General features: G+C 41.8%; 1 protein-coding gene across 3 annotated transcripts; it reads left to right on the plus strand.

The window, feature by feature from the left end:
* The first annotated feature begins 695 nt into the window (after positions 1-695).
* On the plus strand, positions 696-25,340 carry LOC133901560 (bifunctional 3-dehydroquinate dehydratase/shikimate dehydrogenase, chloroplastic-like). Of its 3 annotated transcripts, none has more exons than XM_062342910.1 (11): positions 696-1,029; positions 5,725-5,830; positions 7,695-7,913; positions 19,751-20,097; positions 20,620-20,683; positions 20,782-20,884; positions 20,967-21,107; positions 21,959-22,107; positions 23,574-23,739; positions 23,851-23,897; positions 24,869-25,340. In XM_062342910.1, exons 1-10 carry the CDS (start codon positions 842-844, stop codon positions 23,892-23,894), a joined length of 1,527 nt encoding a protein of 508 aa, XP_062198894.1. In that variant the 5' UTR covers positions 696-841; the 3' UTR covers positions 23,895-23,897; positions 24,869-25,340. The 3 variants fall into 3 exon arrangements, with proteins under 3 accessions (XP_062198894.1, XP_062198903.1, XP_062198912.1); XM_062342919.1 differs by having other exon boundaries at positions 925-1,029; positions 5,725-5,753; XM_062342928.1 differs by lacking the exon at positions 696-1,029 and adding an exon at positions 1,464-4,361 and having other exon boundaries at positions 5,725-5,753.
* Positions 25,341-25,542: the final 202 nt, after the last annotated feature.

The following is a 25,542-nucleotide window of genomic DNA, read 5'->3' on the forward strand; positions in this document are numbered from 1 at the left end:
GGAGAAAATTCAGTTGGCAAATTTTGAATTTTTGCGAAAAAATCGTGTTTTTGCCCTCTCGGTAGCCGCTCGGTTTTGGTCGGTTACCGAGCGGTTTGGGTCGGTTACCGAGCGATTTTCTCGCATTTTTGATTTGGTCGGTTACCGAGTGGTTTGGGTCGGTAACCGTTCGGTTTTCTCGGTTTATCGAGCGGTTTTATCGAATTTCAGCGCAGTTCAAAAAAAACCTAAAAAAGGGTTCAATCTTGTAAAATCAATAACTAATTCATCTAAGCTTCAAATCAAGTGAAACAAATTTTGTTGGCTTCCTTGTAACATGATCTACATGATAAAAGTATTTATACTCATAAAAAATTCAAAATTTTCTGTGAGAAATTTTATTTGTTAAACCAAGATAAATGCATAGTTTACTCTTTGCTAATCCAAAAATCATGAAACTAATTTTGTTAGTCTTCTTATATGATCCTATATTTTTTAAAAATATATGAACTTATGAATTAGTTATTATAATATGCATGATTGTGTAAATGTGTTACGACTAGATTAATTCATAACTGACCCATCACACCTCAAAAATTAATGAAACCACTTTTATTAGCTTATTTATATTATAATTTATGTAGAAAAAATAATAGTAGACATGAAAAAGTTAGATGGTTACCGACGGTTTTTTAACACGGCACCTCCCTCCCGCTCTCCACCCACCCGCCCGTCTCCCACTTGCGCCCGCGACCAGACCACCAACCCTACCCGGCCACCCCTGCCGCAGCCATTGCCGATTGCCCGCATCCGCTGCGCGAGCGAGACAGCCGAGAGGTAGCCGGAGCCGGAGGAGGCGGAGATGACGCTGGTGTGCGTGCCGCTGGTGGGGCGGACGGTGGAGGAGATGGAGGCCGACGCCGCGGCGGCCGCGGCCTCCGGCGGCGACCTCGTCGAGATCCGGCTAGACTTCATCGAGGGTTTCCGCCCGCGCGAGCACCTCCCGCGCCTGCTCCGCGGGTGCCCACTCCCCGCACTCGTCACCTACCGGTTGGTTCGTTCCCCCTCCCCCTCCCCAGCCCTCCCTCCCCCCCCCCCCCGCATCATCCCGCCATGGCTTCCCGAGCTCCGGTTCGGTTCGTTTGGTAGATTCCGCTGCCCCTTTGGGATATTCGGAGCGCGTGCGCAGTTGCTCGTGGCGGGATCCATCTGGGCGTGCTTGTGCTCGCGAGATTCGAGCTTTTCGGCTCGGCGCGGTTCATGCTCTGTCGCTTGGTTTGTGTCGTTCTGCGTCACCATCAAGTCATGAGTCAAAAGCACATTTTTCGTCATTGTCCTCCAGGATTAGCTTGGTTGGGACGCTGCTACGCCGGATCAAATGGAACGTGGGATGAATAGAACAAGTACACCTTTGCGAGTGGATATATTTCATATAAGCCCCTTCAGTCCTTAATATTTGCTGGTATGTATATTCTTGAGAATGTTGAACATAGTTGACCCCATTTACCTGTTAATTTGCACTTATGGCCTTGTTTGGATTCGTGCTGTCTTTCCGGGTAGACAGGAGTTTAAATCTCGTTACTTCCTGGGGTAGACAAATTACAAAGAAAGTTCGGTGCCTGGTTGGGTGCAGCGTTGTCTACTTGTTGATGCTTGTTTTCCGCAAAAATTAGCTCACCAAATTCACAGTCTAGCGACCAAAACATAAATAAATAAAAAGTACTAAAATCCCCGCTAAGCTTCTGTCCCTCGGCAAGAATGTATGTTGAATCAGTGTTACAAAATTTGCATGATAATGTTGAAGGCTTGAAGGTACAACTAGTCACTGATAGAAAAATAGCTGTTCAGTGTCCAAAATGTCATGTCCAAAGAAGGGATCGTGTAGGCACATGGCAGTCTACTGCATGACCCTGTGTTCAAAAGCTAAAGCCAAGTTAAGGTCAGATGAAGGAAGTCACTTACACCAATGTGCGACTTAGGACACACTTTTCCTTTCTTTTTAGATAAAGAAATTAATTCCGGGCCTTTTGCATCCTCCGATGCATACAACCCCTTATTGTTTATTACATAGTCTCGTCCTGGACGATTTAAAGGACCAAAAGGAAAAACACAATGACACTTTTCCTGATATGACTGAAATCCTGATTGCTTTTTCCACTAGCCTCTAGAATATGCAATGCCACCCACTGCTCATAGTAACGTAAGGAGTAGGAATCTTCAACCCGGGTTGTCAGCAAAACAGACCCATTTGTTCCTGAAACAAGCCTCCAACAGTTTTATTCCATCCATAGAGGAATATTAAAATCAATTATATATTGAAACATGACTGTCTATTATGATGTCAAAATAAAAAACACTTAGCCTTATCTTGTTGTTTTTGTTATCCTACTTTCTATACATTTTGTAAATTTTGATGTCATAATCCAAAACACTTAGCCATATTTTGTTGTTTGTGCTACCCTACTTTCTATACTTTCTACGCGTTCTATAAATTTTGATGTCATAATCCAAAACACTTAGCCTTGTTTTGTTGTTTGTGTTGTCCTACTTTCTATACATTATATAAATTTTAAAACAACCTTTAAATGCTAAGCAAGAGGCAAGACTTTGTTTTTGCTTTCAGCTAGAGCTAATCTCGCTATTCCTATTAGCTTACTGGCTCTCTTCTTTTTTTGAGATATGGTAGTTGGCCCACTTCTAGATGTTTTTCAACAGTTATCTTCTTGTTATTTTTCCTTATTAAGAAAGCTCTGAATAGGTGATTTCTTATTTTTTATTATTATTTAACTTGGACAATATTTATGGCTTGCTAATCAATTAAGTTGTTGGGAGGGCCATACTTATTGAAGGAATCAACCTAAATAATAACATACCTAACTGTCCTAGAAAAATAATTAATTGTTTCATGGAGATAGATATTCTTGTTGGGGCAAGTTGAAGCCTTCCTATCTTCCTAATTATTGTTGCGTGTGAACAGTGCTGTTTAGTACTGTGGGCCATAACCTTGCACCCATCGAGGCAAGATAGCTCATCTATCAGGTACCAGCCATAGATGAAGCCCTTGGTGTTCGGATGATGGCTTCAAGGTGTGTAGGTGATGTTGTGTTGCACTAGACAAGCCTAGCAGAGCATTGACGATTTTTTTTGCGAATACGCATGAGAGCTGTGTATCTTTATATTAAGAAGGAGAACAAGTATAGAGTCATACACAACGTCCATACATGGCACCAAAACATGCGGGATTAAAAGGGATTACAGACGAGAGGAACAGCTGTGAAGGACAGAGATACGAGACTAAGTAATAGAACCGAAGCAACATAGGCGGACCATCAGGACGGAGAGGTGCTTGGCTCCGGTGTTGCACCAAAGATCTATGTCGTCGTGAATGCGTGACATGAGGGCGTTGGAGCAGAGGCGACGATTGTTGAAGATAATGTCATTACGCGCCAACCAAAGTCTCCAGCAGGTGAAGGACAAGGGAGTCGAGTCCCTTGCGAGACTCTTTGGCCACCCGCCGGCGCATATCCGACCACCATTTGAGAAGAGGGGTCGCCGTCGCAGGAACCTGAATCCCCAAAGTCCGTCACCAAATTTCCCGCGCAAAGTAACAATGGAGGAGCAAATGATCAGTAGTTTCTGGAAGTTGAGCACATTGCGAGCAGGCGTCGTCATTTTGGAGATTATGACGTTTCCTACGATCCGCTGTCCAAAGTCTTCCGTGTAGCCCCAACCATCTGAAAAATTTCACCTTCGATGGAGCCCAAGAACTGCAAATCAATTGGGCCCCCGCGAACCGTGTGCTCCCTTGGAACATAGCCTGATACGCTTCTCATCCCTGGAACAAAGCAACGTTCTGGAGTTGGCCCCAGGGCATTGACGATGGTAGATGGATAAGATGAGAAGCCCTTAGTGCTTCCAAATATAGATGAGGTCGCTGCAGACATGACGAACCGCCTCAAGGAATCAATGACGCCCTTCTTACGATGGCGCAAGTGTAGCAAAACACAATGACATTGATATCAGCCGACACTGTGCCATCAATGTTTGGTTTGTCCTCTCTCTCTCCTTCCTTTTCTTTCTCTCTTTTGGCCTCTTGAGGCTTTGTATGGGGACTGGTTTCTTCTTCTATCTTAATACAAAGGCACACAAATCGCATGCGTGTTCGAGAAAAATATCTGCCACATGGCAACCACAGCACTCCACAACATTGATGGCACAATATCGGTTGATGGAGGTGGAAAGACGGTCACAAAACAGCGTTTTCCTTCTTCCTCGGCGAATGTACAAATGAGGCAACTAAGGGCAGCATCGTCAGGAGAGGAAGCTTTGCTGGTGGTGTGGGAAGCGGTATCAGCTTCTCCTTGAATTCAAATATGAGCCCTGTATGTCTTCTACTACCCCTCGGATTTCATCGAAAAATGAATGTTTTTTAATGTTAAAAAGAAAATTGTGAGGAAGATGAAAAGCAGCTGGGACTGGAACAGGATAGCCCCCCAATTTTCAAAAACTGGTTCTTGAAACCTTGGCTATATTTTATACTGTCCACACTACAATAATGTATGTGAATAGTACTGCTGCAGTACCATTGACTGTAACATTGTTACTTGATGAAGTTGTCATTTCCATTACCGCTGTTGACTCCTGTTTTTCCCGCTTCTTACCACATCATTATGCTGTAGGTGCCATGGCACGTGGATTGTAGCACCTGTAATGCTGGGGATTGCATCATTGACACATTACTCCCACACTCCACTCGTCACATCTAGTAGTAGGAAGGTGCCACTGTTGTCTCATGCCGGCTACTTTTGTTGCACTGGCTACCTCAAGGTTTCGCAACGATAAGGCCATCTTTGCTTCATCACATTGTTGACATCCTGTGCATCTTGAACACGAGGCATAGGTGGTTGGTGCTGCTTGTCATCGTTGGGCTTCCAAAGGCTCCCGCAATGGCCACCATAGTTCGAGGACAAGCTGTTGCAATGGTAGAAGTTGTCATGTGCAGAAATTACTGCTCATGTGTTCTGTCCATGCGCTTGAACAGTGCCTGCAGTAGTGTAGCAGTGGCCTGTGGCAAAGATTTTGAAGCCTTGTTCCTATAAAAAAATAAATCTGTTTCCTGAATAATTACTAGTTTCGTAGGAAAAGGATTAGTTATTTAGTATCTTATTTATTAGTTAGGAATATTGTTATTTATAGAATAGCTCTGTATTTAAAAAGGTCTATTGTTTTCGTTATTATGCAGGAAGAATAATCAAAGAAGTCCCTCCAGTCTATAGCCCCAGTTTGTCTAAATTTTCTCCTCTTCAAACCGTTCCGTGCAGCCTAGTTCTCTATGTCGTTGTCCCCAATGTATCTGAGGATTATACGTTTATATACTTTGAGGAAAATATTGGCCTTTTGGTGAAATACTTGGTCTATTAGAAGATCCATGGTCTTCATTAATGTTCCTACACTTACAGAATGAATCTGCTTATCCAGTCACCTTAGTAAAGAACTGGTCCTAATAGGAAAGTTCTTCAATTTGTATGCTTCACTCATTTCTTATATTAATTATTTATCTTTGAATTTGTGTGCTCAAAAGGATTTGTTGTGCAGTTGAGTCAAAGCAAGTATCTTTTTTTTGAAGTCTGACAAACCATTTCAACTCTTAGTAGTAGTTGGTTGTGTTTTGTATAATTTCTTTAAATCAACATACACCATTGTACCTTTCGTAAATGATGTGGCCATCTGTTTGTTTGTTTGCAGACCTAACTGGGAAGGAGGCCAATATGAAGGTGATGATACCACAAGATTTGAAACACTACGTTTAGCAATGGAACTAGGTGTAGATTATGTTGATATTGAATTGAAGGTTCGTTTGTTTGAATAAACCAAATCTGTCATGCTGTTTGAACTATAATACAAGAATCCGTACATTGTAAATCGCCTTGTATGCACGATTTTTTAGAAAATCATGCTGTGCTGTTCCAGAAACTTCTAAGAAATTCATTTCTCTAGTGCATGCAAAATTATCTGCATGGGTGAGTTTTTGAGGAACTATCCCGTTATTACTTTTATTTTTTACTATTACTAGTATATTTATTATCATTATTATTTTCTCATCATCTTTTTAGTTTGATCTTATGCTGTTATTACTTTTATTTTTTATTATTACTAGTATCTTTATTATCATTATTATTTTCTCATCATCTTTTTAGTTGGATCTTGTGGGTTTCATCTGGAGCTCACCCCAACTTGCTTGGGACAAAGGCTTTGTTGTTGTTGTTGGTGAGTTATTGAGGTTAAAATTACCTACAGTGGAATAACATAAAAGGGCAAGCACTTGATCATGCACTATTCACTAACATTGGTTGTTTTTTGTTCTCCTCTGTATGGGCGAATTGGACCTTGAAACATGCTTAGGGGCACAACATTACATGTACTACATGCATGATTGTTTTTGGCATTTTTGGAGTAATACATCATGTTCTTTCACAAATCATAAGTGGGGTTGTTCCCTGTAATAGCTTCAAATCCGCATTTGTCCATACATTATGAATACTTTTTCCCAGCAGATAAACCATTTCATTAACTTCAAATTCATTTTCAGTTATTATGATTAAGCTTTAGTTGTGTCTAGTTGCCATTTGGTCTTGGTCAGTGCAAGAATTATTAGAAGGTAACTTCAGATAATATTTAGTGAAGAAAACTGGAAAAAACGAGAAATTGACGTGAACAGTGCTCTTATGTTAACATATTACACAATACTGAAAGGTAAATGCTATACTGTGAACATTCAGTTTTTAAGAAACGAGTGAACACCTTACCTCCAACAATTGTGAGCTCTTCTCCCCGATGGCAAGGTAGGACGCCATATCCCCACCTATATATAGATCCAGAGAGGGCATTGCTGAACAGGGGTTTCCCTGTGGTGGTAGGCAGGGCTGGTGGCAGCCAGCAACAAGCATAATGAGTGATTTAGGTTTGGTGGGGTGGCAGGGGCAGTGAATAGGCGGTGAGGGCGGCACAGGCCACAGATGGTGGCAGTGGAAGCAGTAGTATGGGTGCAGCTGTGAGGCGCCAGCTGATGCGGTGGTAGGTGGTACAGGGTAGTTGTTGGGGCAGTGAATATGAGCTTGCTGGCCTCATAGAACAAAAACAAGTTGCGTAAAGAGTCGTGTGACAGAAGAATGAAGAGGCGAAGGGACAACATTGTCATTAGCAATTCTTTGGCGCATACACTTGATTTGTGGACACTCTGTTGAGGTTCTGCCACAAATTCTGATTATCATTGCCAGAAGAACAAGACTTCTGTACAGAATGATGAGGATGTAATTTTCACATTAAGAAAGAAATTAAAGGTTTTCTACTTGTTATGCTTGTAACGATGATACCATGGTGTTGTTAGCAATATATTGTTTTGTCAATAATTGTATATGTACCAGTTGTCTAGAAACATTCAGTGCTACACTACCACATAATTCTTGTTGCCAATTTATTGCCATTGTGGTGTCTATTTGCATTAACAAGATCTGTCCGAAGTCAGGATTTTATTTAGAAAACTAGAGCACAATGTATGGCGCATTCATTTCACTTCATGATTAGGAATGATTTGCAGTAAGCATTCACTCTCCATTGGGTAGCTCAATTTGTGAATGTTGTGCTTGATTTTTCTCACCGTCTCTACCAATAGATAATCATATAACTACTATTACAACAAACTTATTTGTTTGCAGGTCGCTGACAAATTTATCAGCTTTCTTTCTGGTAATAAGCCAGAGAAGTGTAAACTTATTGTTTCTTCACATAATTATGAATATACACCATCCTGTGAGGAGCTTGCAAATCTTGTGGCTAGAATACAAGCAGTTGGAGCTGACATAGTGAAAGTTGCAACAACGGCTAAGGACATTGTTGATGTGTCACGGATGTTCCAAGTGATGGTACATTGCCAAGTAAGTGTTTTCCAGACTCAGTAGCGTTTCACTTTTTCTTCCCATTAACTTGTGTAGTGTTTATATATCTTGTGTATTCATCTTGTACATTGTTACTACTACTGAGGTCGATCTACTTGATTATTTCTACTACTGAGGTTGATCAACTTGTTACAAGTTGATGCATCATTGTGGCCCAATCTTGGCATCTGTGGATTTCCCATAGAACCAACATAAGTAGCTGGGAACACATGATATACGTGGCAAGCCTAAATAATTGACTACCCACAGCTCTAGCCTTGCAAACCAATTGTCCAGAAATGATGAACTACTTAGAAGTGAGTTTTTGTCGAAATCTGAATAATTCAACAAGAGCCATAATTACTAGAACTCCTGTTGTCTATAACTTTGAATATACAAACCTAACTTCCTGGAGACAGATTATGTTGATAGCACCTGTTTCTTTAGTGCACATGGGAAGCTAGCTCTAACACTAGGACTCAACAATTGGTTAAAAATTAATTCAACCTGTGTTCGTATGTGTTGGATTCGATCATACGAGAGATGAGTTGTAAGAACACACATGCGGGCACATACTGGACACATGAGTTTTGTCACTGTTAACAGCTTTTGATGTATTTAGCATCTAAATCGTACTGGGGGGGGGGGGTCAGCCCATATATATAGACACAAAACCGACCTACTGTAACCGACAGCACAAGGATTAAACTACACATAAGGATTACACTAACAGCATGTACTATAGCAGGCGGAGTAATGTAACAGTTCATTTACTGTTCACATGAATATTAGCACAGAGTTACTTTCCTCTTGTAACTCAAACTTTGCTAGAAGCTTTTCTTTTGTGTCTCCCACTCTAAGCTGGAAAAGCGAATTGAATAGGGGCTTAGCCCTTTCCTTCATTGGCTGGGTTCAATATTTGGCATGGTTGGGTGCAATCTGGAATACCAAAGTCAGGCCTTACTTCTAGATTTCTCCATCTCTATTTTGATTTTACTGCTAAATGTGCTGCCCAACTTAGATCTGAAATAAATCAGAATTGGATTCTTTGGTGCATAGGAAACCAAATATACATCGTAGAAAACTCAGACTTGCCTTGTAATACTCCGCTTTGTTTTAAACAAGTCAGAATTATAGTAGTGTTAAACTATATCAATTTGGTGTATCCCATAGACCCATAATCTGTCCTGGCATGTTTTCTTTCCATACAACTCAGATTGAGTCGAATTGCTGCTGCCGGTGTTACTCATATTGAGTGGAAATGCTGCTACCAATGTTTTTCACAGCTAAGTATTGAGCTTTGCAAAGTCCTCTGTTTGGGTAGGGGCTGCATGATAGTTGTTACTCGTTGTCACGGGCTCTATGCCCGGGGGAGGGTTGGATAGGATTGGGTAGGATAGGATACTAATCTCAATGATCCAATCTCCTAACAAACTGATGTTAATCTCAACAAATCATAAAGCAACCGACTAACAGACTAGCTAACTGAATCCCAAAGCGCAAGTAGCTGAACTTCCAATTATCCTCCTCGGCCGACTTAGCCACTAGTTCAGGCAGGCTTCTTCTTGGCGCGCCGGCTGTAGGTACGGCCCACCATGACATCTCTCCCCTCCTCCGCAAGCAGCTTGTCCTCGAGTTGGAAGTTGGGGTAGCGATGCTTGAAATCCTCGAGCGACTCCCATGAGGCTTCAGATGGCGCTAGTCCTTCCCAATGGACTAGTAGCTCCTTGTGACCCCTTGCCAGCTGCAACTTGGTGACTTGAGCTAGCTATGGAGTGACACGCCCATGGAGCAGGGGCAGCAACACTGGCAGCTCCGTGGGCGGATTGCCATGGAATGGCTTGAGGACGTCCACATGGAAGATGTCGTGAATGCGAGTGTTGTTCGAAAGCCGCAAGCAGTATGCCACCTCATTGACGCGGCCAATCACTTCATACAGCCTGAAGTAGCGAGGCCCAAGCTTGGTGCGACCCTTGACGGAGAGCGACGACGCATGGCGATGAAGCAAACACAACCACACCCACTGACCGACGGGTACTCGTGTTCCCGATGACCGGTGTTATAATGTCGCTTGTGGAACTTTTGCGCTTTCTTCAGGTGGTCCTGGACTTCAGACAGAAACTCTCGTTGTCGGCCAGAAGCTAGTTCACGGCTGGCAGGTTGGCGGAGCCTGACTTGTACATGTGGAGAGATGGTGGAGGCTACCCGTAGACGATGGCAAACGGCGAGGTCTGCAGGGATCTCTGGTATGACGTCTTGTACATGAACTCTGCCCAAGGAAGCCAATGGAGCCACTCACGCCGACGATCTCCTGTCAAGCACCGCAAGTACATCGTGATGATCTTGTTCACCACCTTCGACTCCCCATCGTACTGCGGGTGGCAGGCGGAGCTGAGATCGAGCTTTACTTTGACCAACTTGAAGAGCTCAGTCCAGAACCCACTTGTGAAGATTGGGTCCTTGTCACTAACGATCAACGTGCCCTAGGTAAGCCACAAACTTCTCATCGAAGAAGCATTTGGATCGTTTGAGGAAGAGCCGGTGCTGTTGCAGAACTTGGAACACGGAGCACACGTGTTGGAGGTGCTTGGACCAGGAGGCGCTGAAGATCAGGATGTCCTCGAAAAACATGAGCACAAAGCATCGTAGGAACGGGTGAAGGACGTCGTTCATGAGCGCCTGGAATGTCGCCGTTGCATTGGTGAGGCCTAATGGTATCACAAGGAATTTGAACAACCCCTGGTGCATGTGGAACGCCGTCTTGGCGGTGTCGTCAGGATGCATCGGCACCTGGTGGTACCCTGACCACAAGTCAAGCTTGGTGAAGAGTTTGGCGTTGTGCAGTTTGTCGAGGAGCTCGTCCACGACAGGGATGGGGAACTTGTCCTTGATTATGCTCGTGTTCAGCGTACGATAGTCCACACAGAAGCGTCATGAGTCGTCGCTTTTCTTGACAAGCAGTACCAGCGATGAGAAGGCAGAAGAGCTGCGTCGGATGGTGCCTTGGCGAAGCATTTCGTCACACTGCCGCTCTAGTTCGTCCTTTTGGAGCTGTGCATACTGGTATGGCCGTACTGTAATGGCGCCTGTCCCGGCCTTGAGATGGATGCGGTGGGTGTAGGCGCGGGCCAGTGGCATGCAGTGTGGTTCTGTGAAACTAGATATTCTTCTTGCTTGATTAAAATGGGTGCTGTGCCCTCCTTTATATAAGAGTCGATCCTAACAATCTAAACTAACAAATCTTATTTCTAACTAATATAATCTGATCCTTACCAACTAATCTTATCTCTAGCATGTCACTACAGTATGCGTGGAGCTACAGTACCACTGTGAATAGTATTTTCAGCACCTAACAACTTCACCCCACCTTGCAAGACAGCTCGTCCTCGAGCTATGCTGGCGGCCATGATGATGTAGATCCCTCCACGGCTTGAGCAATTGAACCCTCGTTAGATTTAGAATCTGGCAGCTCTGATACCAAATGTTAGGATAATCATCTGCCGGGAGGATAGTCGAGCAGCGTCGGTTGCTAGGGGAGATTAGACCATAGATTGGGGAGACATCATATTGGGGGAGACTAGAGAAGGAAATTGTGAACTAGATTTATTCTTCTTGCTTAATTACAATGGTTGTTGCGTCCTCCTTTTGCCACAGCCGGTTTTAAAATCAAACCGAATGTAAACTACATGTATGTCAGGATCAAGTTACATACACGTATTGACGTCATAAGTGAGTAGCAGACATAATATCCATTATTACAACGTACTTTATTATATCAATAACCCAAGGGTCTAAAAGAAGATTATAAAGCAACAGAAAATAAACTTAGCACGACATCCAACTCCACAGGTAGTCAACCGAAAAGCCGCCTGCCTAGAACTCAGCTCCATCTTCTGGGAAGTCCTCGTAGTCTTCACCTTCCGAGCAGCAACAAGATTATGGAGGAGAGAGCAAGCGTGAGTATATAGAATACTCAGCAAGTGTAGGAAAATTATGACATGTAGGCCAAAAGTCAAGATAGGCTTAATTCAAAGGTTTATTGCCTTAAACGCTATTTTATTAGTAAAACAGTTATAAAGACAACCTACTTCTATGTGAATGATTTCTTTAAGACAAGAGCCAAGGTTCCAACCACCTTACTCCACAACCGAAGTTCCAACCACCTCTAAACAAAGCTAACTGGAATCACAGTTCTCATCACTGTGATCCACCAAATCCAACCCAAAATCAACCCAAGAAACACCCGACTAATCATGTGAGGAGTCTATACCGCTCATGACCGTGAGCATGACTGATATATCAGTTTTCACTCTTCAGAGGTCGTACACTTTACCCACAAGATATGTCATCCTTTTTGCCCGTGTCGATCAAACACTTCCACACTTCCGAGGTGTGCGGTTAGGATTCCACTACAAAGTTTTTCCAATACCTCTCTCAGCACGTGTTGACCCGCTGAGGTTTCACCGCCGTACATAAGTGGAGTACACCCTCCACCCTAGAAGCCCCCTCTTGCGCCTTACGGTTACAGGAAATACACCCTTCCATCCTCGTACCACCAAAAGATCTTCACAATGCTGAGAGAAAAACGAATTACTGAGCTAGGTCCGTCCCATACCAGGTTTGTGGTTGTACTGTTTTCATGGGTGGTCGCTCTAGGAACCGATCCTTAACATGGTTTGGGTAAGACCACCGTCAACCCAACAACAAGGTAATAACCAATTATTCGAAAGCCAACAATTCTGCCTGGAACACATCCACAAACCAACCAACATGCCAACTTATCCAGACCCTACTATCTTAGGCTAAGCACTTTTACTAAAATTCATCATTATTAACATAATTTGTCTATGCTACCCATGAGCCAGCACAACTAAGCACATTCTATCCATAACACGAAAACCAATCTACGGCTACAAGGAAGATTGAGGAAAACTAGTAAACCCTAACAATGGGACAACACATATTTGACAAGCATGCAATTTATAGAACAAATATTTTCTAAAAGTAGGTGCAATATGTTCAACGACACTTGCCTTCTCTGATGAGTTGCTCGAAATCTCTAAAGTCTTGATCCTAGATGTTCTCGAACGCTTCCGGAACAAATTCCTCTACAAGCAAGCAAACAAACACCACTAAGAACAGACATGAAGCAAAGCAAACACATAAAACAAACACTAGAACAAGCTAGAGTACAATTTCAGGAAGATTTGGGCGCAAGAACCACCCAAATTGGAGCAACGAAGCAAAAACTACGACTAAACGAAATTCTAAGCGACTAAAAATGACAAAACTATTTTCTGGAATTAAACCTAATTCTTAAAAGGCCTAAAACATTTATTTAAAATTTTGTAGAATTATTTTATAGCATAAAACTAATTCAAACAGTTTTATGAAATTTATTTGCATTTTTTGTAAATAAAACTAATTTTTATATGCATAAAAACAAATTAAAAGCATTTATTTTATCAAAGAATTCATTTTTAAACATTATCATAATTAATATATATTTTCTAAACTATTTTCCAAAACAAAAAAATTTATTCTATCCTTAAAACTATTTTTCAGAAATAAAACAGAATTGAAAACCTATTAAAACAATTATATAAAGCATTTTCTATTTTCTGGAATTGTTCTAATAAAGAAAACCTATTTTCGGAATATTCGAATTTTCGCGAATTATTTTTCTAAAGGAAAATCTAGTTTCTTGCGCAATCGCTGACATCATCGCTGATCGGGCTACTGACTCGCTCGGAAGTGCTGACTGAGCTAGCCACGTCAGACACAAGTGCACACGTGGCTGCTGATTAGGCTATGCTGACTCGACGCGAAACTAATTAAATCCTATGCGCACGATTTCAATCGGACGGCCGAGATCATCCAACGCGAAGGGGGTATCTACCATCTAATCTATGCCATGCATCTAGGATCGGACGGTGCGAGGGCGGGGCTACCTCAGCTCCGATTGGATGGCGACAACGATGAGCTCAGGATGGCGGAGGATGGTCGGAGATGGGTGAAGACGATGCTGCGGTGGTTGGTAGTCGACGGCGAATGGCAGACCACAACCAGACAAGGGCGGCGAACTCGTTTGAGGGGTTGCGTGATGTCGCGGAAGGTCGGAGCGGCTCGGCGATAGCGGGCTTCAACGGCGGATGATCGACAGCCTCGGGAGCTCGGCCACGATGGCAGAACTCGACGGCGATTGGTCGAGGACAATGATGTGCGGACAGAGAACACCGGCGGAGGCTCGGATGGCGTCGGGGAGGCGTTGGGTGACTCGGCGACGGCGGCGGGGTACAAAATAGGTCCGGCGACGGTGCTAGAGCTCACGGTTTGAGGAAACTCGATGAAGTTTGAGGACTTGGGTACGGTGGAGTGCAAAGAAGCTTGGTCTAGGGGTAAATCGAGGTTTTATAGAGGGAGGAGGGTGAATTTGGGATGGATAGCGGGGATTGAAGGCATCGGCGGAAAATTGGGCTCGGTTTCCTCGTTCTCGTCCACTTTCCTTCGCGAAATTGAACCGGCATGACAGTCATCTTCATTGCGGCGCCGGTTTCCAAATGATCGTGGTCTCCTTCCATTACTCTCGCGCGGATTTGACGGATTTCCAACGAGCGGACGGCAGAGGAGGGAAATGCTGTGGGGAAGAGGATAGAGCTGATGGATGGGTCCCACACAACAGAGAGAGGCAGAGAGAAGGAGAGATCAAAGAGGGAAGGGGGAAGACTAGGCGTGACAAACCTACCCCTTTAGGATGAATCTCGTCCTCGAGATTTGGAATGATCTCCAAACAATTGGGGAAATTCTGCCTTCAGATCTTCTTCTCTTTCCCATGTGGCTTTGGCTTCAGAATGGTGACTTCAGTGTACCTTGCACATGGGAATCACTTTTCTTCTGGTAATCCTCAGCTGTTTCGAGAATCCTTATTGGGTGCTCTGGGTATGTGAGATCTTCTCGAACATCCAATTCCTCCATAGACAACTGTTCTTCAAGAACTCATAGGCATTTCTTCAACTGAGAGATATGAAAGACATCATGTATATCAGAGAGTTGAGATGGTAACTCCAGTTGATATGCCACTTCTTCTCTTCTGTCCAACACTTTTGAATGGTCCAATATATCTAGGTGCCAGCTTTCCCTTGACTTTGAACCTTCGAAGTCCTCTGATAGGTGAGACTTTGAGATACACGAGATCTTCAATTTCAAAAGTCAATTCTCTTCGTTTGTTATCAGCGTAGCTCTTTTGCCTTGATTGAGCAGTTCTTAGATTATCTCGGATCATTCGAACTTGCTTTTCTGCATTATGCAATACTTCCGGTCCAAACACTTGACTTTCTCCAGTTTCATTCCAACATAATGGAGTTCTGCACTTTCTACCGTACATGGCTTCAAATGGAGACATCTTGAGACTGGCTTGATAACTGTTGTTATAAGAAAATTCTGCATATGGAAGACTCTTATCCCAACCGCGTCTATATTTCAGAGCGCATGCCCTCAACATATCTTCTAAGATCTGATTTGTCCTTTCTGTCTGGCCATCGGTTTGAGGATGGTATGCTAAGCTGAAGTTTAATTTTGTATCCATAGACTCATGAAGTTTCTGCCAGAATCGCGAAGTGAACTGAGTGCCTCGATCTGACACAATCTTCTTGGATATGCCATGAAGACAAACAATCCATGACATATACAGTTCTGCAAGCTGTGCACTTGTATACATGGCCTTGGCCTTGACTGGGATAAAGTGGGCGACCTTTGTCAAACGATCTACTACTACCCATATTGAATCAAAGCCAGACTGGGTGCGAGGTAACCCAACGATGAAATCCATACCAATCTCTTCCCATTTCCATTCGGGAACTTTTAAGGGTTGAAAGCAATCCAGCAGGTCTCTGATGTTTTGCTTTTACTCTCTGACAGGTGTCACGTAGAGCTACATATTCTGCGACATCACGCTTCATACCATACCACCAATAGCGTGCTTTCAAATCTTGGTACATCTTGATACTGCCTGGATGGATGGAGTAGGCTAATTCGTGGGCCTCTTTCAGAATTATATCCTTAAGCTCTTTTTGGTCCGGTACGCAAATGCGCTTTCCAAACCATATGATACCTTGATCATCCTCGGAAAATCCAGGGGCTTTGCCTTTATATTCTGCTTGATCTCTTTGATTTTCTCATCGTCTAGTTGCCCTTTACAGATATCTTCATTTAATGTAGGCTCGATTTCCATGACTATAGGTCCTTTATTCATGACAAATCTCAAGTTGAGTAGAATTCTTCGTACAGATGGTTGAGATTCTTGTACCATGATAGTGTTGCAATACACCTTCCGACTTAAAGCATCTGCGACTACGTTGGCTTTACCAGGATGGTAGTGGATTCCTACATCGTAGTACTTGATCAATTCTAGCCATCTGCGTTGCCTTAGATTTAGGTCTGACTGGGTGAAGATGTATTTTAGGCTCTTGTGATCCGTATAGATTTCACACCGATTACTGACAAGACAACGCCTCCAAATCTTCAAAGCATGAACGACTGCGGCTAGCTCTAAATCATGAGGTGGATAGTTCTTCTCATGATTCCTCAATTGCTTTGATGCGTAAGCCACGACTTTTCCTTCTTGCATAAGAATGCATCCAAGACTTTGTCGAGAAGCATCACAATAGATATTAAAGTTCTTATGGACATCCGGTACAATGAGCACTGGGGCTGTAGTCAATCTGTTCTTTAACTCTTCAAAACTGGCTTGACAAGCTTCAAACCATTGAAACTCTTGTCCTTCTGTAACAACTCTGTGAGTGGTTTGACTGTCTTGGAAAAACCTTCTATGAATCGATGATAATACTCAGCTAATCCAAGAAAACTCCGGATCTCTGAGACGGATTGAGGTGGCTCCCAATTCAAGACATCTTTAACTTTGCTTGGATCTACAACTACTCCGCCCACTGAGATGACATGGCTAAGGAAAGAGACTTGCTTCAATCAGAACTCACATTTATTAAATTTAGCATATAACTGGTTATCTCTAAGCTTCTGCAGTACGAGTCTTAAGTGTTCTTCGTGTTCCTGTTTATCCTTTGAGAAAATAAGGATATCATCGATGAACATTACCACAAACTTATCCAAATACTCCATAAACACTTTGTTCATGAGGTACATGAAGTATGCCCGAGCATTGGTTAACCCAAAAGACATAACCGTAAACTCATAAATACCATATCGGGTACTAAAAGCTGTCTTAGGTATATCCGACTCTCGGATCTTCAGTTGGTGATAACCTGAACGAAGATCGATCTTGGAGAAGATATATACTCTTTTTAAGTGATCAAACATATCTTTAATCCTAGGTAGCGGGTACTTGTTTTTTATGGTTACCTCATTAAGAGCTCTATAATCCACGCACATTCTTTGGCTAACATCTTTCGACAAAAAGAATTGGGGCTCCCCATGGTGACAAACTCGGGCACACAAAACCCTTATCCTCTAATTCTTGGATTTGTTTTTTAAGTTCACTAGTTCATTTGCAAGCATCCTATATGACTGTTTAGATATCGGGGCTGTTTCCGGTACAAGCTCAATTATAAACTCAATATCTCGGTCTAGTAGCATACCTGGCAAGTCATCAAGGAAGATGTACGGATACTCGCACACCACATTGATTACTTCCATAGGAACACCCTTCAAACTATTGAGTGCACATTCTCCATTTGATGGAATAGTTGCTATGAACTTGATTATGATACTTTCTTCATTGGTCAGTTGAACTGCTATTCGAGCAAAGTCTATCATACCATTAAACTTTACTAACCAATCCATTCCGAAAATGACATCTATGCCGTTGGATTCCAAAACTATAAGGTTGGATGGAAAGTCTACCCCCCTTATTTTCAGACGTATCTTAGGGCATATATACTTTGCCTTCATTTCTCCACCTGGAGAGCTAATAAGGATTGGTCGATTCATGGATGTTATGGGAAAATTGTACTTCGCAATATATTGTGTAGTGATGAAAGAATGCGTTGCTCCAGAATCAAATAATACTGAGGTTGGGTTTGAATTGACAAGAAACATACCAAGCACAACATCCTGAGTGTCCTGGGCTTCTTTAGCGGTGATGTGGTTGACTTTTCCGCGCACGTAGTTCTGTTGTGCACGATTACCTTGGACTGGAGCTTGATTTCCATTACGTCCCTGGTTCTGAATTTGACTTGGCTTTACACCATTGTTGTTGTACTATCCTTGGGTGATAACTAAGCAAACTTAACACTCGAACGGTTTATCACTTAGTACAACAAGCAAAACGATTTTAAACGATTTATTAAAACTATCTCATGGTGATGTCCTAAGCACGAGATCCAGCTGCTGGTCCATCAACTGACTAGTCGGCATTCCCTTAAGACTCCGAGCTAGAAGGGTTATTGCGGCGCAGCCTCTTGAGAGAGGGCGAGTGGACGGACTAGTCCTCAGAGTCTGAAGACCTGGACATCCCATTAAGGCTCTTCTGCAGCTCCCTGATCAGTGCCTCTGCATCCCAAAGACGCTTGCGTGTGTCCTAAAGCTCATCCATGTCCTCGTGCAATGTCGTAGCTAGTAGCACCTGCTCACGAACCACACCACTCTCTTTGTGTGTGGTTGACTTCACCTTGATGTCCTCGCTCCCATGCTCCCGACGGGGAAAGTAGTCGTAGGAAGCCCCTCTTAAGGTGCTCCTGTTGCGCTCACATACGCGAGCCAGTGCCTGCCTCACTGCGTCTTGGATCCCTGCTTCGAAGTTTGCTCGGACTGCCATTGCTTTGTGAATTCCCACGATCTTATAGTTGTCGTTGCCTTCTGGAGAACCGTAGATGCACACCTCAACAGTCCACTCCTCACGTCCTGGACGAGGCTAACAAAGACTGTGGTACACGGGCGCCTTGGTGTACCCTAGACGCTGCAACATCTCAACCAACATCATCGGCACATTCCCTGCATTCAATCCCTCAGAGTGGTACAATTTCTTGCCTTCATGCTGGGGAACAGTGACGACACGGCTGGGTCCAACTGAAACGTTAGGTGCAAAGGTGGCAAGGGCGCGGGGAGGAATGTAGCCGTTGGTGGCCTTGCAAGCAGTCTGCCTGGTGCGGGCCATCTACAGGTTGAAAACACGAGTATTAGTAAAACATTTTAAATAAAACGACAGAAAGAAGCACAAGGGTAAACAATTTTTTTTTGCAAATATAGTTTTTATAAATTAAACTCTTAATACGCGACCATTTCTATCTAGGCTTGCGTCCTACGGTCGATATGGCTCTGATACTACTTCTGTCACACCTGGTTTTAAAACCAGGTGTGATACCTTTATATAAGAGCCGATCATAACAATCTAAACTAACAAATCTTATCTCTAACATGTGGCTACAGTGCACATGGCGCTACAACACCATCTGTGAACAGTATTTTCAGCACATAACACTCGTATCCTAAAGATGGGTATGGGGGGCTCATTTCCAGTGATTTCATTTTGTGCACTGACTTCAAAGTTCAGGTCTGAATCATGTAGGTAGATTTGTTGCAATTCTATTTTTAATTGAACCTTGTTCTCAAGCATTGTTTCAATTGATACCTCTGTGCTTTCCCATACTTTTTGGTAACCATTGAGCACATGGTTAAACTTGAGCTTGTTTGCCAGCTTATTCATTTATGTGTTACTTAATACAAACTCGATGTTGCGAATTTGAAGGTAGTATGGCTTTTTTCACATTTTCGTCTGAAGTGTACTTTTATGCTTAAGCTAGAGAGTTTTTTATTTCATGCCATATTGTAGCAACTCCCTTTTGACTGACCAATAGAAATGACAGGTGCCTATGATTGGACTGGTTATGAGTGAAAGAGGTTTAATGTCAAGGGTGTTAGCCCCCAAGTTTGGTGGATATCTTACATTTGGAATACTGAATGCTACAAAGACATCAGCGTCTGGACAACCAACGGTTGAAGAATTACTGGACATTTACAATATAAAGTGCATAGGGCCCGACACAAAGGTTTTTGGTCTTATAGCCAACCCAGTAAAGCAGAGCAAGAGCCCAATTTTGCACAATAAATGTCTTCAATCTGTCGGATACAATGCTGTTTATCTTCCACTTCTGGGAGATAATCTTGCTAGTTTTCTTGAGACATATTCATCTCCGGACTTTTCAGGATTTAGGTATTAAATCCAGTTCTGTAAAAGTGTAAGATTTATATTACTACAATTTTTTTTGTATGAGTATAGTTGTTGGATCGCTTGGAATGGATTAGATTTAAGTGGATTTGAAGACCACATGAATGAGCATTTTCGGTAATCATAGATCAGGAAATCACAGTTGAAGGACCCATAACCTAAAGTCTCTTTATATCAGAATCTCATCCATTTGCACGATAACACCTAGCTATACGTATGGTTTTGATGAGTTTTTTTTTTTTCATTTTTTGTGTTGCAAGTTCAGACTTATCTGACATACTTAATAACACTAGTATGATTGGGCAAAATAGCTCAAAATAGACATTACTTAGGGGTAGACACTTTAGGGGGTGAATCAGAGCATGACTGGGTCCCTATGGGAGCTATAACTCTGTTTTTTCTGTGATCTGTTAGCCACGAGTCATTTTGTTGGAAAGCTTTTTATTGAGACATTTTTACAGAAAACATACTTCTAGAGTTCACCCTATATGATTTTATGTAATGCAGTTGCTCTCTTCCTTTCAAAGTGGATGCAGTACAGTGTTGCGATGAACATGATCCAGTTGCTAAGGTCACTGGATGCACCACACTATTTTTAAGTGCTTATGTTATTAGTTAGATATCATTCTCTGTCTGTTTGACCTGCTATTTTTGTGCATTAATATGCAGTCAATAGGAGCGATAAACACTATAATTAGAAGACCAGATGGCAAATTAGTGGGCTACAATACTGACTACATTGGAGCAATTTCTGCTATTGAGGATGGCATAGGTGGTTTTTACAATCTTACCTGTTCTCTCATGATAGTTGTTTGTGAGTCAAGGAAACATGCCAGACACTTTATGTTCCACAGGTCCAGGGTCAAAGGATGCTGCCATCTCACCGTTGGCTGGTAGGCTTATTGTTGTTGTAGGTGCTGGTGGTGCTGGTAAGGCAATTGCTTATGGGGCAAAGGAGAAGGGTGCAAGGGTAGTTGTAGCAAATCGTACCTATGGTAAGATCTCTATTTCTGCATGACATGTTGTTTGATCTTATTCAGTTCATATACATTTGCTATTTTTCAGCCTGTAGATTCATCCTTACGTCCAAATCAGCAAGGACAATTTTTATTGTGAAACATCAATGCTTTTATATGCATTATGCTCCTAAACCAATGATAATAAATGCTTCTGATATGGGAAGATAAAATGTCCCATTTTATTACTGGTATTGCTATATATCAGATTGTCAACCCTAGTATAAATGAAGATCAGTGTGGGGTCTAGATTTTTTCTGTTGTGATGTCAAGATCTTGTTTTCTCTAATGTCCTATGGAACATTTGGTTTTATTCTACTTATTCTTTTGACTTGTGTTTTTGCTAGTGCCTAGTAGCCTACAAAAGAGCATTGTTTTGTCAGCAACTGTTTCTTACGAGTGAAAGTTCAAGATCAATTTTGTAAATTTGCCTCAGGTTCAGCTTTAATATTTATTCATATTACTATGGATCTTCCATAATTGTTAGTTTGCATTGCTGCCACATATATGTATCTTTCACATTCACTCGTATCACATACATTCATGATATTACTATTATGTTTGGTGATCCCAATTGTGTGCGCGGTAAATAACTAATTTGTCTGGCTTGCTTTGGTGGCATCCTGTTGTCAAAACACTACAAGAAGACAATAATTTTATTTCATGTTACAATGCTTTTCTGCATTTGCAACCAACACTGCTGCTGTCTAAATTGACTCTATTTTTCTTTTCTTCTGTTGTTGGTTCATGCTGTATTTACATGCTCATTTAGATGAATGATGATCGTATTTTAGATCATTGATTAATTGTAAAAATCTTGTTTTCACCAGAAAAGGCAGTAAGTCTTGCCAATGCAGTTGGTGGTCATGCCCTGAGATTAGCAGACCTGGAAACTTTCAGGCCTGAAGAAGGGATGGTCCTTGCTAATGCAACATCATTGGGGATGTACCCAAATGTGGATGGCACTCCTATTCCGAAGGTCCCCTCACCCTCTCCCTCCACTGGTGGACCATGCGTTCGATTTTACCACCACGAAATGATTGATCTTAGACATATGATGTTTTTCTTGTCCGTCTTATAATAAGAAAAAATAGCAATAGCCTTCCATTCTACAGTACTGTACGTAATCCATTCTTGGTGTTTGGGGAGTGTTGTGTCGTATTTGGTCCCCTAGCGCGTGATACGTTTGTTCTAATCCGTTTCTTCTCTCTTTAATGCAAATATACGCAGTTCTCCTGCGTAGTCGAGAAAAAAGAAGAAAAAAGAAAAAAAGAATGACAACTTTGTTTGAAGCAAGTTGGGACTGCAAGTTTGGGAATAACAGTGCAGTTTTTCTTGTGTTTGATCTTAAAGAGTACATGACTAGCATATGATCTTAGATATGTTAATTTTGTGGTGCTGTTGGTGACATCTTCTCAATGCAGGTCAATCATTGTAGTCCTATCCACATTTTAGATGTACTAGCATTCTATATTGCTCATGTAGTCTTTGTACGAAATGTGAGTTCATGTTCTAAAACAGCATTAAAGCTTTGGACTAACACATGCAATAAGACCAGGTCCTAGGTGAAGCATGCAACGAAAGCCCAAAGCCTCGCTTGATCTGCTCCGTGTCCTCAAAATGATTTTGATGATTCTCTTCACCTCTTACCATCTAGCTATTATTCTATTGAAAGCAGGTCAAGAGTTGTTAGGTCCATTGGATCCGGGTTAAGCCTCCAGAACCTGTCAGTATTTTGAAAAGAGAAAAAAATGTGCATTTTGAACTAATGCATATACTGTCTCTTTTCTTTCCTCTAAACAACTATCCTCAGCCTATGTTCTTCAAAGTGGCTGTTACACTTAAATAGGGATGCAGAATTGATTTATTGTTAGTCATAACTGTAGGTGCTTTGTGTTGTATTTAAAACTAATGACTTTTCTTGTTCTTGCAACAAATAGCCGCATGTTTGGTCCTCTCCCCTTGCCTTGCCTAGCAAGATTAGTAAGCAAGAAGTGTGTTTGGTTCCCTGGCCTCACCTTACCCACCCAAGAGTTTCCCTGGCCTCCATTAGCAAGGCTAAGCTAGGCAAGGCAAGAAACAACATGCCCTAGTTCCATAAGTGTATGATTTATGAACGTAGAACCAAAATGCAAACTTAAACTGCTGATTGTAATAATCTGGTCAAGAACTCGAGATCGTTTAAATTTAGCTGAAGGCCAGAGCAACTTAGGGGAAAACAATTCAAATGCATCTAATGTAGCGTGGCGAGGCGATATCTGATCTGAACAATAGATTGTTTATCTGAATCTCTGAATTTGTGTAACATGTAGCCTATGATTCTATTGTTCTCGCAGATTATAAGAACATTGTTCCTTTTTCCTCTCTTATTCCAACTTCCACAGACCTTGATGTACCTATGTGCTGCCTCAGTATGTTTGATCGATTCCCCTTCTGTATTTGCAGAAAGCATTGAGTTTCTATGATGTGGTATTTGATGCGGTATATGCCCCAAAAGTTACCCGGCTTCTACGAGAAGCAGAAGAATGTGGAGTAAAAGTTGTTAGTGGTGTTGAAATGTTTGTTAGACAAGCAATGGGTCAGTTTGAGCATTTCACGGGTGGTATAGAAGGTATCATTTTCTTCTAACTTTACTATTGCATATAATGCCAGATGTTTTAGTATGTAAACTGAATTAATCATTATTCTTAGTAACTATTTCTGACAATCTGTTTCTCTGCAGCTCCTGAAAGCCTAATGCGTGAGATAGCAGCAAAATACACCTAACAGGTTCATTTATGTATTACCATTTCATTTCAATCTTGCTAGCGTTATGGGTTAACAATTTAACATGTAAGATAGCGATGTGTGAATCTAGGAACAGGATCTAAATATTTTTATGTTCTATTATTTCATTGTTCTCCTTGAAGACAAACTCTTATTCCATATGAAAGTAACAAGTACAGCGTGCATACATGAACTTGCTGCCCGCTCAACTACAATACTCCCTCCGATCCTTTTTATTTGTCGTTACATGGTCTCCAATAACGACTTTGACCATTACTTTTTCCAAGCATTTGTTAGTAAAAGTTATTGACTATATAATCATTTGAAAGCTTTTTTCATGACAAATTTGTTAATAGCATGTGTTTGTGACAAACAGTGATACTTTATGTATATTAGTGGTAAAGGTTAATAAAGTATGACTGCACGAATTTTTTAATGACATCTATTTGACAATGGAGGAAGTAGGTCAAATTATTGCATGCTTCATTTAGCTGTGTTCTTTTTCCGATTCTGTGTTAATATCTAGATGTTTTTGTCACGTTTTTAAACAAAAGAAATATCAATTGTAATAAAAGGGTGTTAATTGTGACACGAAAGGTTAACAATGATCTGTGTGTTTCATTGAATGAGTCACGATATGTGTGTTGCGATATGCCACTTTAATACTTCATCATTGACCACTTGTATTTCTGTATAACTATTTAGTTTGACCTAGTGAAAATGACGTGAGGTTAGTGGTAACTTGTGAAAAATACTTTCATAACATCATGTTTTGTGGCTTAAACATATACTTTGATACCATGAAAATTAAAACAAGAGACTAAAGGTGGATGTGACTATTTTTTGCTTCAGAATTATGATGAATAACGGCCGTGATGAATATTCGCCCACAGATTTTGTCAGGGTTGAGTGAATAAAGATTTTGGATACCTGCCCGATTTTGCACTTATGGAGGTTTGTTGTTGTATTGTTAGATTTCGCCGACATGTCATCTGCGGACAGAGGTTTAAATATGAATGCAATAAACGAATTGAATAAACAAAGAGTCGGTTTCAGTCCAATATTGTGGTGACCAAGGAAAAAAAAACATCAAGCTTCAGTTGGTTTCATGTTGATCATGTAAGAGCTGCAACTGTCGACATGCTTGCCCAATTTGCTGCATCGCTGCACTGTTATATTCGATTGCATATGTTGTACTCTGATGTATTGTTTGGACTGGCTCTCTTGTTCTTTTTCTCTTTTGGGGGAAGGAAATTTCATATTAGACTGATGTCGCAGCTAAATCTCTGGCCACAAATCAGAAACAATGCCTGGGAACAGGTCCAGGCAAATAAATGCCTGGGAACGACTTACACCATATTTTGTTAAAGCATCTGCTACTCTGTTTGCATACTCAAAGGACACAACTGTATCCTCACTTCGTTGAAAATTAGGTGCAGTAGACCACGCACTTCTCTCACCAGCACACAATCTTCCACAACCAAATTGTGTGCTTGTGAACTCACCACATTGGCCTCATGAGGCTCCAGAATAATTTGCACCATTCCCCAGTTTTGCCCCTTGGCGAAGAGCTATAGCGACAGGCACGCTCTATTTCCGCCAGAGAAGGATCCACCATACTTTTCAGATAACCAGCTCCGGCTGCTTG

Source organism: Phragmites australis, chromosome 2, assembly GCF_958298935.1.
Source record: "Phragmites australis chromosome 2, lpPhrAust1.1, whole genome shotgun sequence".
Taxonomy (NCBI): Eukaryota; Viridiplantae; Streptophyta; class Magnoliopsida; order Poales; family Poaceae; genus Phragmites; species Phragmites australis.

Bases quoted from the DNA above. Each gene is read 5' to 3' on its own strand.
- LOC133901560 (XM_062342910.1), top strand. From the start codon at position 842: ATGACGCTGGTGTGCGTGCCGCTGGTGGGGCGGACGGTGGAGGAGATG. The intron at 5,831-7,694 runs GTTCGTTTGTTT...ATTTGTTTGCAG, and splicing joins ATGTTGATATTGAATTGAAG to GTCGCTGACAAATTTATCAG. The intron at 21,108-21,958 runs GTAAGATCTCTA...TGTTTTCACCAG, and splicing joins TGTAGCAAATCGTACCTATG to AAAAGGCAGTAAGTCTTGCC.